A 13574-nucleotide genomic window follows, 5' to 3' on the forward strand; every position below is an offset into this window, starting at 1 on the left:
AAAAGGCTGCTTTACTAATCTGTACAATCTAACTGATCTAACTAACTTTAAAAACATTAGCTTGAAACGTTGCCGTATCACCAAGGTTATATGACAACCTTGTATTGCTTCCAAAACAATGGGTTCAAGACAAACATCTAATCATCTTAAACTCTGCGTTTTGCCTTTATCTTGTTCTGTCTGCCTACCTTAGCCTGATCTGATCTTCTTTTGTTCTTTATTAGGCTTCTTATTTTCCAGATTTGATTCAATCTGGAATTATTCTTCAATCTCATTTATCAGAGAACACGTTCAATCTTTATATCACCTCTCTGTATGGTCTCCTTGATCAAGTGATATCGCCTTAGTAAATGTTTGGATCTTAAATGAAATCTTGATTCCTTTGCTTGCGCATTTGCTTCATTGTTGTCATAACACAGGTATTGACTCAGTGATGCTAAGAATATCACCTAGTTTAGTGATGAAATTCTTGATCCAAACATCATATTTCATTGCCTCGAACGTAGATATATGTGGAACTTCAATTGTAGAGTCTACTATCATCTCTAGTTTGGAACTCTTCAAACTGACTGCTTGGCATTTTAGAGTAAATATGTATCCACCTAGACAGCGGTTGTCATCCTTGTCGGATTGAATATTTTTAAGTCTGATGTGAAAAAAGTTAGAATCACAAAGACTTAATAAAATTATAAAATTATTTTGAAATGTGATCAAATAAGTTAATTTTGAATTGAGAGTATTTTGATAATTTTATAAGAGAAAATTAAGAGTTAAATATCTCATGGGAACATAAATTATCTACAAGATATTAGTTAAGCAAAAAAAATACACTGTGTCATATGAAAAAAGGGATACAATCACAAAAATATACAAGTTTGCTCATGGTTAAAATAACAAATGTAGATATGAAAACTGTTTGATTTCACCAAACAAGGAAAATGATAGCCGTGGCTCTCGCCAGACTAAACTATTTCTACCTAAAGGCTATCAACACATAGAGCCATTCTCAACAAAGAAGGGTTGAAATAACCAATAAGAAGAAGACATAAGCAAGAATATTAAAGATAAACCAACCTGGTTTAATTCCAAGGGTAGAATATACCTAATTTCGAGTAGTGGAGTTTCATAGTGTGGATGGGTGCAAAGAGCAAGGGTCAACACTTGCATCGGGCAAAGATGCCACAATAGAAAATTCAGCCTAGTTACAACAAACAAAACTTTTCAACATTCTTATTTGTTCATTTCATATATCGTCCATGTGCTTACATTTGTTAAATCAAGATGCATTAAACAATAAATTCAGTAAATATAAGCTCAAAATGGATAATTAGTCTAACAGCTAATTATCAATTCACAACAAGGATCTCTGGAGGAAGACTTGAGGCCCCCGGAGAGTAACCTTTGGTACCATAAAAATTAAACTTAATTCTAATTAGATCCAACTTCCACACCTTGATTCAGCAATCTTATGCATTCCTTCTGATTCCTGAAAAAAGAATGTAAACACCCGCACCAGCCAGATACCTAGCAAAATAAGGTTTCATTAGGCCCCAAGGAATTGCTCTGAATTAAACGTACTGCATAAGTTCTCAGTTCCAAAAGTGTTGCGACTATCAATACATGTTACAGCCCGGATGGACCAGAAAAGCATTTGTGTAACCAAACAGTCAATAGATTCAGAATTGTAGATGCGTAGGTTCTGTTCCTCAGCAATATTACATCCTCTAAAATCATCAGGAGTTAATGTTGCATTGGCCGCTAACCAAGTGTGAAATGTTTGTACAGTCAATCTAAATTTTCTGTAAGAATGGTAAATCAAATTCCAAACTAATTATGCTTTCCTGCATGACAAGGTTATGTTAAGCCTTTGCTTCTGCTGCAGCATGGAGAAGTTCATCTGGAGTTGCAGCCGGGTCTAGATCCCAACAATGATCTGGCAAATTACTGGTTTCTCCTTCAAGTAACCAAGATGGAACCTGGTGTGAAAAGCGAAACATCTCTCTCCTCGGAATCCATCGAATGGCATCCTTATTTGTACTTCTCTGATATACTGTCTTGAACCCAGCCAATTTGATAAGGGGAGCAACACAAACTCCAAGCTCTTCAGAGTAATCATCAAGCACCTCAACCATCTCATATTGGTGCCTCACATCATCAGGAGTTGACCTGTTCCAATCTGGTGACCAGTTTCGATAAACAGCCCAAATATCTCCACTTTTGGGGAATATCCGAACGCAGCCTCCCCTTCCAGCCTTTTGTGCCCTCAGAAGATGAGAGAAAATGTTGACTTGATCAATAAAGTCAGAATTCCAGGCCCTGAAGTGTCCACAAGATTTAGTAAACCCAGAATCCACCCAACTTACTGACCCAAATTCATTATCAGTTTTGGAGTTCAAGTAAGTGATGAGAATCTTAAATGGTTTTACTGAGACAACCTGGCGAATCAAACAGTACAAACGAGGCATACCATCGTCTTCGTCATACAGGGCCCATATTTGCTTTGGTTTGAAGCATTCCTCAGATCTATCTTTGTCAAAATCATGGAAGTCGGGGTCTGGAACTGTAATTGAGATCGGTGCACTTTTATTTGGTGCTGATTGATGAACAGAAACAGCCATATTTGTCCTTTTGAGAGCCTTTCCAGCCACCTGTGGTTGACCATCATCAGTGCCTAGTATAACTGCAGAAACTGTGGCGGCTGCTGCCTCTGAAGCCAACCTAAGCTCTTCTAATTTCTTCCGAATTTGTGTCCTTGCCTTGTCAATCAACAACTTTCTAGCATCAAACGTGGGGGCAATTGAGCATCGCCTATTTGGAGGTTCACAAGAGTTGGAAAGCTTTGGATCATGCTCAACACCATTTTCATTTGCTAATCCTGCTTCTGAAGGTTTTGATTCCTTGTCTTCATATCCATTTCTGAAGTTGGAACCAACAACAACCTTCCTTTTCTTCTCAAGTCTGCCAGTCTTAGATCCTGCAGATTCATTATAGCCATTGGAAACATTTGGAGTTGTCTGAGTGGCAATGTTTTTCATGGAACGTTTTGCATTGGCACTCAATTTCACCTTCGACCCTGCTCCTCTAGCATCTCCATTGGTCTGATAAGCAGCATCGGTTGAAATGGCTGATACTCCATTATGGCTCGCAATCCCAGTAGAAGTTCCAGAGAAGGAGCTCCACTGAAATGACATGTTAGAAACATACTCATACCCATGCCCAGGATGATAACCTGAGACCCCATTTCCAGGAAAAAATGTAGCATTAGTTGGGACATATGTGACCCCATCATATCCATGACTTCCATATCCATTACTTGGCACATAAGACCAAGGACAGTAGGGGAAAGAACCGTTCACAGGGGCTGACCCAGTTTCAACAGCAATAAAAGTACCTCGGCAGTTCTTACATGAAAGTCTCTTATTGACATACTTCCGAAGATATTCATACTGGACCTTACAAGATGTGCATACAGTCCAAAAAGTATCAAGTCTACCCTGTGAGGTTGGATTTGAACAGTTGCTGACACCTGAAACCCCAGCAGCATATGTTGAAGTTTGAACCACTCCAGAAGGCACCTGTTTGTTTCTCTTGGTATCATAGGAACTTTTCTTGATTCTATCTGACAACGAAGTCCACGCTTCAGATACAAGTTTAAATGCCCCATCAGCTCCCACACATTTATTCTTATCAGGATGGAGTAGCACAGCCATCTTTCTGTACTGCTTCTTCACTGCCTCTTTATCTGCAGAAGGCTTCAACCCAAGAATTGAATAGTAATCGATTTCACCATTACATTTAGCCTCAGAAGCAACATAAACTTCAAATGTGGACACCATCTGCGATATACCCTCTAATCCAGGATACAAAGATTTAGCCTTTAATGCATAATTCTTAGCACCTGCAAAGTCTCTTTCACAAAATCGCTTCTCAGCGATCTCTTTTGATTTAAGAGCTTCCTCTTTGTTTGCTTCCATTCAAAACGTTCAAACGATTTTTAAAACCAAACTCTCCAAACAAAAGTTATAAGGACCCCAACATGCTTAACCATAAAAGAAGCTGAATTGTCATATTGAACCATCTCATGTTTTCTGCATATGGTCAACAAGACAACATTTAGATCTTTCCCAAAATCAAGCTTCGTTTTTCCCAAGTAACAATCTAACTGACCAAGTCATACAACTTTCAAACACGCTTAATTAACCCTAATTACACATCTTTGAATTCAAGATCTTAACTTTTTAAGTTCTATTTGATTGCTGAGAAACCAGAGAAAGACAAAAATAAAATAAAATAAAATAAAAATTGGAAGCTAAACAAATCAATCAATCAATCAAAATTAACCATATCCAAGCATTACCAAAGTTGGGTTATTCCTTATCTTAGTGCAAAAAAATGTAAAACTTGGCAGTTGATTTCCATTACTGTTTCCATAAGTTTCTCAGTTAAAAAAATCCATTCGAACAAACTAAAAAAGCCATAAAAAAAAGCAGCTAAATTTGCCAAAATTTGAAAACGCAAATCACACTAATTTCAAAGCCAAATAACCAAAAGCAAACGGATCCAAGTTCAACAGCTCAAAAACTACATAAATCAAGTAATTTTATCCAAAATTTTAAATAAAGAGTTAAAACTTTTTACAGAATTAAAGTGTATAAGTAAACATTTCCACATAAATTAAAGTTAAAAATGAAAACAAAAAAAAGAAGCTAACCTCACTGAGATTTGAGCAGCAATGGATGTTAAGCAAGACCCAGATCGCCACGTGTCCTTTAAAGCTTGAGCAAATCAAAATTTTGAGCTAATTTGTGAATCCTAGTGCAGTTAAAACTAAGAAACAAATAAAAAAAAAAACAAACTATTTCTGGGAGGGGAGTACACTGAACTAACTGGCGGAAACAAATTAGGGTTCTCAACCGGGAATTTAGAGGGATTAAAATCGGCGGCGAGAAATTTGGGATTCCGTCTATCGCCGATCAGGAAAAATGGGGTGGGCGAAACTTAATAATAAAAATGATAATTTTCAGTGAAAGTAAACGGTGTTAATAGTATTTAATGGTGGGGGTTGCTATTTTGCACTCTGTGCGTAATACGCACAGTGTTTATTTATTTATTTTGTTAAAAAATTATATTTTAATTAAAGAAAAGGAAAAAAAAAAGAAAAAGACATAATTAAGTATTGTAATAATTGTGATATTAATAATAATGGGAAATTATGTTTATTGGGGAAATGTTTGGTAGCGGATAGAAGTAGAGTTGGGTAGAGGATAATGGCTTTCTCTTTCGGTTATTTGTTTGTTTATTTTAGGTAATAAATAATTCCATGGAAAAGAAAAAGTTAAAATCTTTTTTCTTTCTTTTGTATTTTTGGTACGTAGAAGAAAAGCAAAACAAGATTCCTTTATTTCCTACGTTATTACTTTCATCACTTTTCATCATTTTTTCTGTGTGTGTAAATAAAATCAAAATTCAGAGTTGGAACAACCTTCAAATATTGCATCAATGGAGTCCAATATATTCTAATTTCCCTTTCTTTTTTCTTTCACCATTATTGCTGCAGTGAATTTAAGGGGTAAAGAAAATTAGCTTGCTTTGCATTTATTTGGACCAACTATCTCTTTTAGTAAATGGATTCAAAGTAATTAGACTTATGCTCTGAGCAATCAAGGGACGATAAGGGGTGCTGAGAGCAATTACTCAGAGCTGATCTTCTCTTGTATAAAAAATCATGGATGTAATGAAGAATTTAAGATTTTATATGAACGGTGATTACAAAATAATTATATTATATATATTAAATTATAATAAGAAAAAAATTAAAAATTGAGAGGTGACTGTCTTCACTTTCTACCACCTCTCAAGACTCTGCCCTTGCATGGATGTATAATAATTTACATAGGCTAAATCTCTTAACATTACACATGCATTGAAGTTTATTTTTCTTCTTGAATTTATAGCATTTCCTGTTTAGATGCCTTAGTTATCTTAAGTAAATAGGATTTTTTTTCCTTTCGAATAATTTATGTACATATGATAAACTCAAAATCTAGTCGAATTTGTTAAATATTGGTATTTTACTTTCTTGGTTGAATTGTTATTATAATGATTCAACCACCAAAAATCTAATAATTGCCAACATTTTACTCTACCTCCAATCTATTTTTCCGGTTGGCCTTGGATGTTTTTTCAATACTTTTATAGTTCCAAATCATTGATTAAGATACCATAAAGAATTTTAGTTAAAACTTGATGGAGTTGGCATCGAAACCCTAGATACAATGCGTTTTTTCAAGGATGTAGACCCAGCAAACCAGGCCACAGCCAAGACATCATAGTACTAAATATGTAGTTTTATTGTACTTGGAGGTAGTTGTTGTTTTCAAGCTATTATGGTAGCTTTGAATGATACCCTTGTACATGTATAGTAGATTTAATGGAAATGAATCTGAAATTAAGGAGGAGTTGACGATTAGGACTGTGTATTAGATTGCTAACTAGCCTTTCTAACCCCATCCAACTCATCTGAAAACAAACCCTATCTCTATTTACTGGTTTTCTCCACAAAGACATTTCAACTAAAGTCTAATATGCCAAATTATTGAGTGGACCATGGAATATACATTATTAAGCATATCTTATCTTAAGTATTTGTAGGCCTTCTCTTCCTCGAGGGATGGGCATGTTATAGATCATTTAACTTTATTAAGGATAGCCTGCTTGTTCCATACTTATTTTGTTTGTCAATATATACTAGTATACGGCTTGTTGCAATATACTGTAACATTACTTTTGTTTTTGTCCAAATTAAAAAAGATATTGATAAATACTAACTTATTACAGTGTTAATTGGCTTTGAAGTCAAAATTAAATTTTCAAACCTTTGTATTATATAGTCAAACTTTTTTTTTTTTAACAACTTATGTTTGGTTTGGCCATTATTATTTAGGGTTGGGGAATACAGCATAATGAATTAAAATGATTGGACCTTTTAAGCGGTATTAAATTATGATTAGTAGAATAAATTTGAGTGATTGTATGAAAAAAAAGGAAAAAAAGCAGCTTGAATTGAATGGGGCTTGGGGGAAAAGGTGGAAGTAGCAGCTGTGATATTGGGTAGTTTAAGCGGAGAAGAAAGAGCATGTGAATCAAAGTGGCAGAGAAATGGTTGGCCCACCCAGAGGAGAGGCTTTCTCCAGTCACAATCAGAAACCGGAGGCCCATGTCTCAATTCATAACTCACCGCCAAGCACATTTAAGACAAAGCGTATTCTTATTTGGTCTATTCTTCTTCAATCGGTAACTTTTGTACATAACAATCATGTCCCCATCATGGGTTTTTAAATTCCATTTAATCCATTTTACATTGAATTTTAAGGAACCCAATTGCGGGTTATTAAAAAAGAATTTCTGTATATTAAACATTAAAATAAATAATTTACATAAAATTTTAAGAAATTATATATACTTAAAAAGGATTTTCATTCCACGGGCTAGAAAACAAGCACAATGAAGAAAAAAACAGGGATGCATTTTAGCATAAATAGCAATTTTCGTATCTATTCAAATGGACCCTTACGGCCCAGCTGCAGTCCAAGACATGATAGAATCTATATTTTATATTTATATATTTATTTATTGGATTTTATCCAATTGGTAACCCAATTACATTTACTATTGTTCTTATGTTTTTTTTTTTTAGGAAACTCTTTTCTTTTTCAGCCTATCTCTTGCCTTTTTTCCTTTTATGTTTTAAACTTTATTATCCTTTTAAATAATTTATTCGGTCATTAACTATGAATGTTACTTTTTATGCATGGCCGTTGGAAATTCTCCTCTTATATATATATATATATATATATATTATACATACTCCAAAAATTATATTACATAAGGGACAAAATTTCTTTTTCATGGTTAATTTTTTCTTTTTGCAGTTTTCGCCGTAGGACAAGGGAAGCAGGTTGAGGCAAGAGTAACGGTTAGTGTCGTAAGTCGTATCTTTTCTCGAGAAAGAGGTACAAAAAATTTTATGTCTGGGTAAAAGTTCCAAAATGACATTTGGGCACTTTCTCAACCTTCAGTATCCTCCAATTCAAGCCCAAATATTCATTCTCTTCTCATATTTACTCAAATATACCAAGAAATTAGAAATTATTAGGAAAAAAAATAAAAGAACAATATCAAAAAGAACTTATTCATTAATGACAAAGCTAGTAACATTTTCACAAATAATTATAACAACAAAAAAATATAAAAAATAATAATAAAAAAAAGGTTATAAAGAATTTTTATCATCATTTGCATTTTTAAGGTATATTAAATTGGAAAAGACGACCAACAATCAAACATTCACGGGCTTGCAAAGGAACATCAGAGACGACGGTGACAATTCCCCGACGAGCCTCCCATTAGGACTATTACTTCCACCAAGCCTTTCGTAGCAATCAACGCAAAACAAAGACAACGAGAGCTGGACCTCGTCGCGAGTCCAAGAAGCCCTCCTCACTCGTCCGAGTCGGCTCAGCACTGGTCTCACGCAAGCCATGTAGAGGCGTTTGTAGCCACCCAGGGCAACGACGACCGAACGCACGCTGGAAGGTGGGGGAGACACGTGGCGAAAGCAGAGGTCTTCCCAGAGGGAGTCGTTACGAGCAATGGTGCACCAGAGACGGCAAACGCAGGTGGCGACGCCAAGGGAACGGCCGTCGAGGCGTTTGAGGATCTCTACGAGGATGTCGACGTGGTCGTTGATGAACAACTTGGGTCTTTTTCCCTTGTTCTCTTCGACTGTCTCTTGGTCTTGGCGGTGGCGGTTGCGGTGGTGATGTTGCACCATTGTTAACGAAAAGAGAGACAGAAGAAGAAAGAAGTAATAGAAGAATAGTTAGCGTTGAGAGAAATTAAAAGAAAAAACACTATGGTGTGTTACATATATAGGAGAAGTGTTATAGGTGTAACGTAAGGTTTAAGTGATTTGACTTTTGTGAGAGATAGAGAGAGAGAGACAGAGAGAGAGAGAGGGAGAGGGAGAGGGAGGGACAGAAAAAGAGAGGGTGTTTGCATTAGGGAAAAAGACACAGAGACAGACTTGAAGACAGGGAAAGAGAGAGAATTTTTCATTTCATTTTTTTTTTGTTCTGGGTTGTTGAGAAATTTAGATGCAGTTTTCTTTTTCTTCATTTTTGCAATAGGGGTGTGGTAAGAATTTCATCTGCATGTCAAGAAAGGAATATAATTTACAGTGTGCATGAGTTGGAGGGAGTCAAAATTTTGGGTTAACGAGAGAGAGATAGAGAAAGGGAGGTGGGGTATCGAGAGAAGAGGAGAAGGGGCCAAGGGAAAGGGCCAAGGCAAAGAACTGGAACCGATGCTATGCCTTTTTCTTTAATTGCTTTTTGTATATTGTTTTCGAGTTTGTTGTTATTGTTGTTGTTTTCATTTTTGTTGTTGTTTGCGTATTTCAAAGACCTTTTTTTTTGTTTCAGCTGCAAGGGTTGAGGGCCGTTGGTAAAATCACTGTATCTAGTGAAGCAGAGACTTTGGTTTTTCTTCAGCTATATTCACAGATGGTCTGCAACTCTATGTTGTTTTTTTCGCCTACACACTAATTTCAGATTGGACCATATTGCACTAGTAGGGGGAATAGCTACAGAAAGCCTAATGTGAAATGTGTGAGGCCCAGCTGCTCATCGGGTGGGGGTGCAAAGGCCAAACTTGATTTCACATTTTTTCTTACAAAGATTTTTGGACTTTGCAGTGGAAGAAAGAAGATACAAGGAAAGGAGAAAATGTAAACGGAGATGTCATTTCAACACCGCTGGAAGCAACCTAGAATTGCTATCCAAGCATGCTGATTGGAACCAGAGAAGAAATTTTGAGTCCTCAACAGGCAGAGAATATTGCTGGCTGATATTTCTCATCGTTGCTACGGACATATTTCCCTATTGATATCTTAATTGCCCTCCACTTCATTCTTTTGCAAACTCACCTTTAGGTCCTAGCAATATAGGCATTAGGATTTAGTAAGATTTCCACTGTCTAGGCTCTTCTTTTGTCTGTTATTAAAAAAGAAAAATGAAAACTGAAATTTCAGATTTTTGGTGATAAAAGCAACTTGGTCATACAAATTATTTATGTGATGCACATATATATTTATATATATATATATATATATATATATGAAGTAATTTTTTTCTTTTTTAATCGAGAAAAGAGAATTTGAATTTAATTTTTCTTTTGAAAAAAATTTTAAGGTACATAAAAACATTTTTACTACATGTATAGATTATACATGTATGCGTATGTAATTAATGCTTACATATAAGCTGCATCCAAGAATGAAAACAGACTGTTCACTGGGCACCAGAGAAGTCATATCAAAAAGCATCTTATGTTTCATCTTCAAATAATAATAATGAGCCTTCGGGTAACAACCAAAGCAAAATGAAGAGCTCTAAGGTCACGGTCAGAAGGCAACTATTTGGTTGTCTTATGGGGTTGGATTTTCGCCCGGAAAGGAAACCCCCAAGACCCTTTGAGACAGAAAGCATATAATAAAATATCATTAAGATAAAGGCTTGAAATTGACATTAGATTTACAAAGGCTTCGCTGCTCTGCGGAAAGGGTACCCACCAATATCTTAGAGTTTTTAATGGAAGACTTGTTCTGTATTGTGTTGGACTTGTTCATTGGACACATTTGAGCAGGCGCTGTTCCCTATTCTTTCTGGGAGGAATTTGATAATTGCAAGATTACAAGGAGAAATCCGTAAAGTGCGCAAAAACTTTCACATTTTCACTCACTCCCCCAACGACTATCATCTTGTACTTTACTCTTTTCAAAAACAGGCTAATTGGTCAAACGTTGCACATAAGTGTTTTCACCATTTCTCTAACCCATGCATCCATCTGCACCACTACAAGCATGGGCCATCAAATTTCACCCCTTTTTTTATTATTTTTACTTTAAACTCTGCTTAGACTTAGAAGGGGAAATCTTGGGGTTTCATGGCAGAGACTGAAATTGGGTCAGTGATAGCCAACTAGACTAATGTGTGGACTCTTTCCATCTGCATGTTTGGCTTCCTAGTTGTTGTTCACTTTCTTCTCGTGAGGTATCTAGGTGATCGTGTCATTTACAAGATTTAGGACAAGAAGATGTCTCGGGCAACAATTCCCATACAAAACCCAAAACTTTTCAACCAGAGTAAAAAAACCCATATCAAATTTGTGTGCTTGAAGTTATCCATCTGGCCAGGTTCTCTCTGTAGTGTTTGCAGGAAGGACCCATTAGCATTAATGCCATTAAATATGTATATATTTTTTCAAAACTAACAACAAAGGTCAAGATATATATATATTAAGTAGTAGTATTTGTTAATTTGGATGATTGCATTGAATCCATGGAGGCACATTTAAATGATGGAAACAATGTAAAGAAAACAAACAAGTAGATAAAAGGTGAACAGAATAGGACCTGGAAAAACAAACAATGAAATTACAGCCAGGGTTCTAAATCAATGCTATACATGACATCCTTCCCTAACTGCTCTCTTAGCTTGAAGTGAGCCATCACGGAATCTGGAGTACTCATTGTTTTAAGATGTTTAGCTAGAAATGCTTGTACATTTTCTTCCTGGTTTTGTTCTTCCAAAGGCCTAGAGATTTGTTGGACTTTCCTTGTTTCATGGGTTACTTTTGGTAGGAAACTTCTAATCCAACTTACAAACTGATATTAACATACTGCCAAATTTTACTGTTTGATAAACTCTGATATGGGGTTGGGGTACCCTTTTTAGGTCCCCTTTCTTTTTTCCCACTAATTTTCAAGCCAAATTTCTTTCCCAAGATATTCTGCTCAAGCTAGGCTTTCTTTGCTGAGAATTTAGCACCAAAAGAAGAATGGGTGAGTAACGCTATAAGGAGACTTTTAATTAGATAAGGGAAGAAATAATTAATCATGTGACTAGTCTTCATCATGGTTGGTTGGTTGGGGACTAATGTGACAAGATATAGTGTTCAGGGTTCAAAAAGTTAAGAGCAATATCTATTTGATTTAGACCAAAATCTAGCTGTAAAGAATGGTTTAAGGAAAATTCTCAATTATCATGGAAGTATTTTGTCTTCCAGTCCACATTATGGAACAATTTTAAAACTACAACTTGTCTAACATCATGTTACTGCTAATGGTCAGTATCAGTAATAAATTATATGATATTTTTCTTACACATTTCATTTTAATGTGACACTTAAGAGTCTGCTAATGTCTGAGAGGTTTATGACATTTATTTTCCTTTCTTCTGAACAGTTTTACGCAAGGGGATATTATATCTCAATATTTTGGAATATAGTTTCCCAAGATTTGAACTGAGGGCATTGTGGCAAGAAGCTGAAACTAGAAGCAGAGTTCAAGAAGAAATTTAGCTGGCTTCCCAGATGCATTTCTTCTCGCCAAGGACACTGCTGATCTGGATTTCATGAAGGTCTAATTGAGATTCATTAGCAGCACTACACTAGTTCACTAGACCCCGCTGTACCTGCTAACTGAACGATAAAGCTTACCAGAGAAGAATGCACTAGCATTTTTCTAAGGGAGGATCAAACAAACATGGTGTCCAATAGTTTTTAGCTACACTAAAAACCACAGTTCAATGTAGTTTCCCAAGTTTCATTCCATCTATCAATGTGCCCAATGTCTAGTTCCGTCAAGCAATCTGTTCACTGTCGACTGATCAACCACAACACACCTTAATAGTTAAGGAAAACATCCAATGCCATACTTATTCTAAAACAAATGTTCAATGTAGTGTTTGAAGTTTCATTCCATTTATTAATGTGTCCAACGTTTGATTCCGTCAAGTTATTTAGTGATGTGTTAACAAATCAATCCAAATGCATCATGCAGTCAAATAAATGCCACATCACTCTTGATCCATGAGACGTGATATAATCTCATTCTTTATAAAAATATTTTTTAAAAAAATAAAAAAATTTAAAAAAAAAACAATTTTTCTACCGTTTTAAATTTTCATTTTTGAAAAAAAAAAGAATACTTTTAAAAAGTATTTTTGTTTTTTAAAACTAAAAAATTATATTTTTCCTTTTCTTTTCTCTCCTCTCCTTCCCTTCTTTATCTTGATCTCCCTATTTTGACCAACTTCGACTATTAACTGACTGGATCTGGTTAGGCGTGGCTAGATCTGGCTTTAATACGACCAAAAAACGACCTCAAAATGGTTAGGAATATCATCAAACCACAGTTGTAATAATATCAACATTAAAATAAACATGATATAACAGCATTATCAACCTTTAGACGAATGAATCATGCTCAACCTCAACAATACTAATATTATAAACAAGAAGAATATCATCAAAGCACAATTGTAATAATATCATCATTAAAGCAAATACATAATATCAGTCATAATGTCTCCAATAATAGTAATAAACTTGCAATAACATCATCATCAACACTTAAACAAACTAATTATTAACTGCAATAACATCATCAAAGCACAATTGCAATAGCATTCCCATCAAAGCAAACACATAATAACTGTCAATGTCACCACTAT

General features: G+C 35.4%; 2 protein-coding genes across 2 annotated transcripts; both read right to left on the reverse strand.

The window, feature by feature from the left end:
* Positions 1–1201: 1201 nt before the first annotated feature.
* Positions 1202–5029, reverse strand: LOC110409633 (uncharacterized). Its single transcript, XM_021419052.2, has 2 exons — positions 4712–5029; positions 1202–4088 (listed from the first exon to the last, which is right to left on the reverse strand). Exon 2 carries the CDS (start codon positions 3972–3974, stop codon positions 1860–1862), a length of 2115 nt encoding a protein of 704 aa, XP_021274727.1. The 5' UTR covers positions 3975–4088; positions 4712–5029; the 3' UTR covers positions 1202–1859.
* A 3135-nt stretch (positions 5030–8164) lies between these two features.
* Positions 8165–9009, reverse strand: SLY2 (F-box family protein). The gene has a single exon (XM_021419030.2). It carries the CDS (start codon positions 8831–8833, stop codon positions 8339–8341), a length of 495 nt encoding a protein of 164 aa, XP_021274705.1. The 5' UTR covers positions 8834–9009; the 3' UTR covers positions 8165–8338.
* Between the last annotated feature and the right edge of the window lie 4565 nt (positions 9010–13574).

Source organism: Theobroma umbraticum, unplaced genomic scaffold (genome assembly GCF_002168275.2).
Source record: "Theobroma umbraticum cultivar Fairchild unplaced genomic scaffold, ASM216827v3 scaffold_44.0, whole genome shotgun sequence".
Lineage (NCBI taxonomy): Eukaryota > Viridiplantae > Streptophyta > Magnoliopsida > Malvales > Malvaceae > Theobroma > Theobroma umbraticum.

Coding starts and splice junctions, on each gene's coding strand:
- LOC110409633 (XM_021419052.2), bottom strand. CDS start 3,974: ATGGAAGCAAACAAAGAGGAAGCTCTTAAATCAAAAGAGATCGCTGAG.
- SLY2 (XM_021419030.2), bottom strand. CDS start 8,833: ATGGTGCAACATCACCACCGCAACCGCCACCGCCAAGACCAAGAGACA.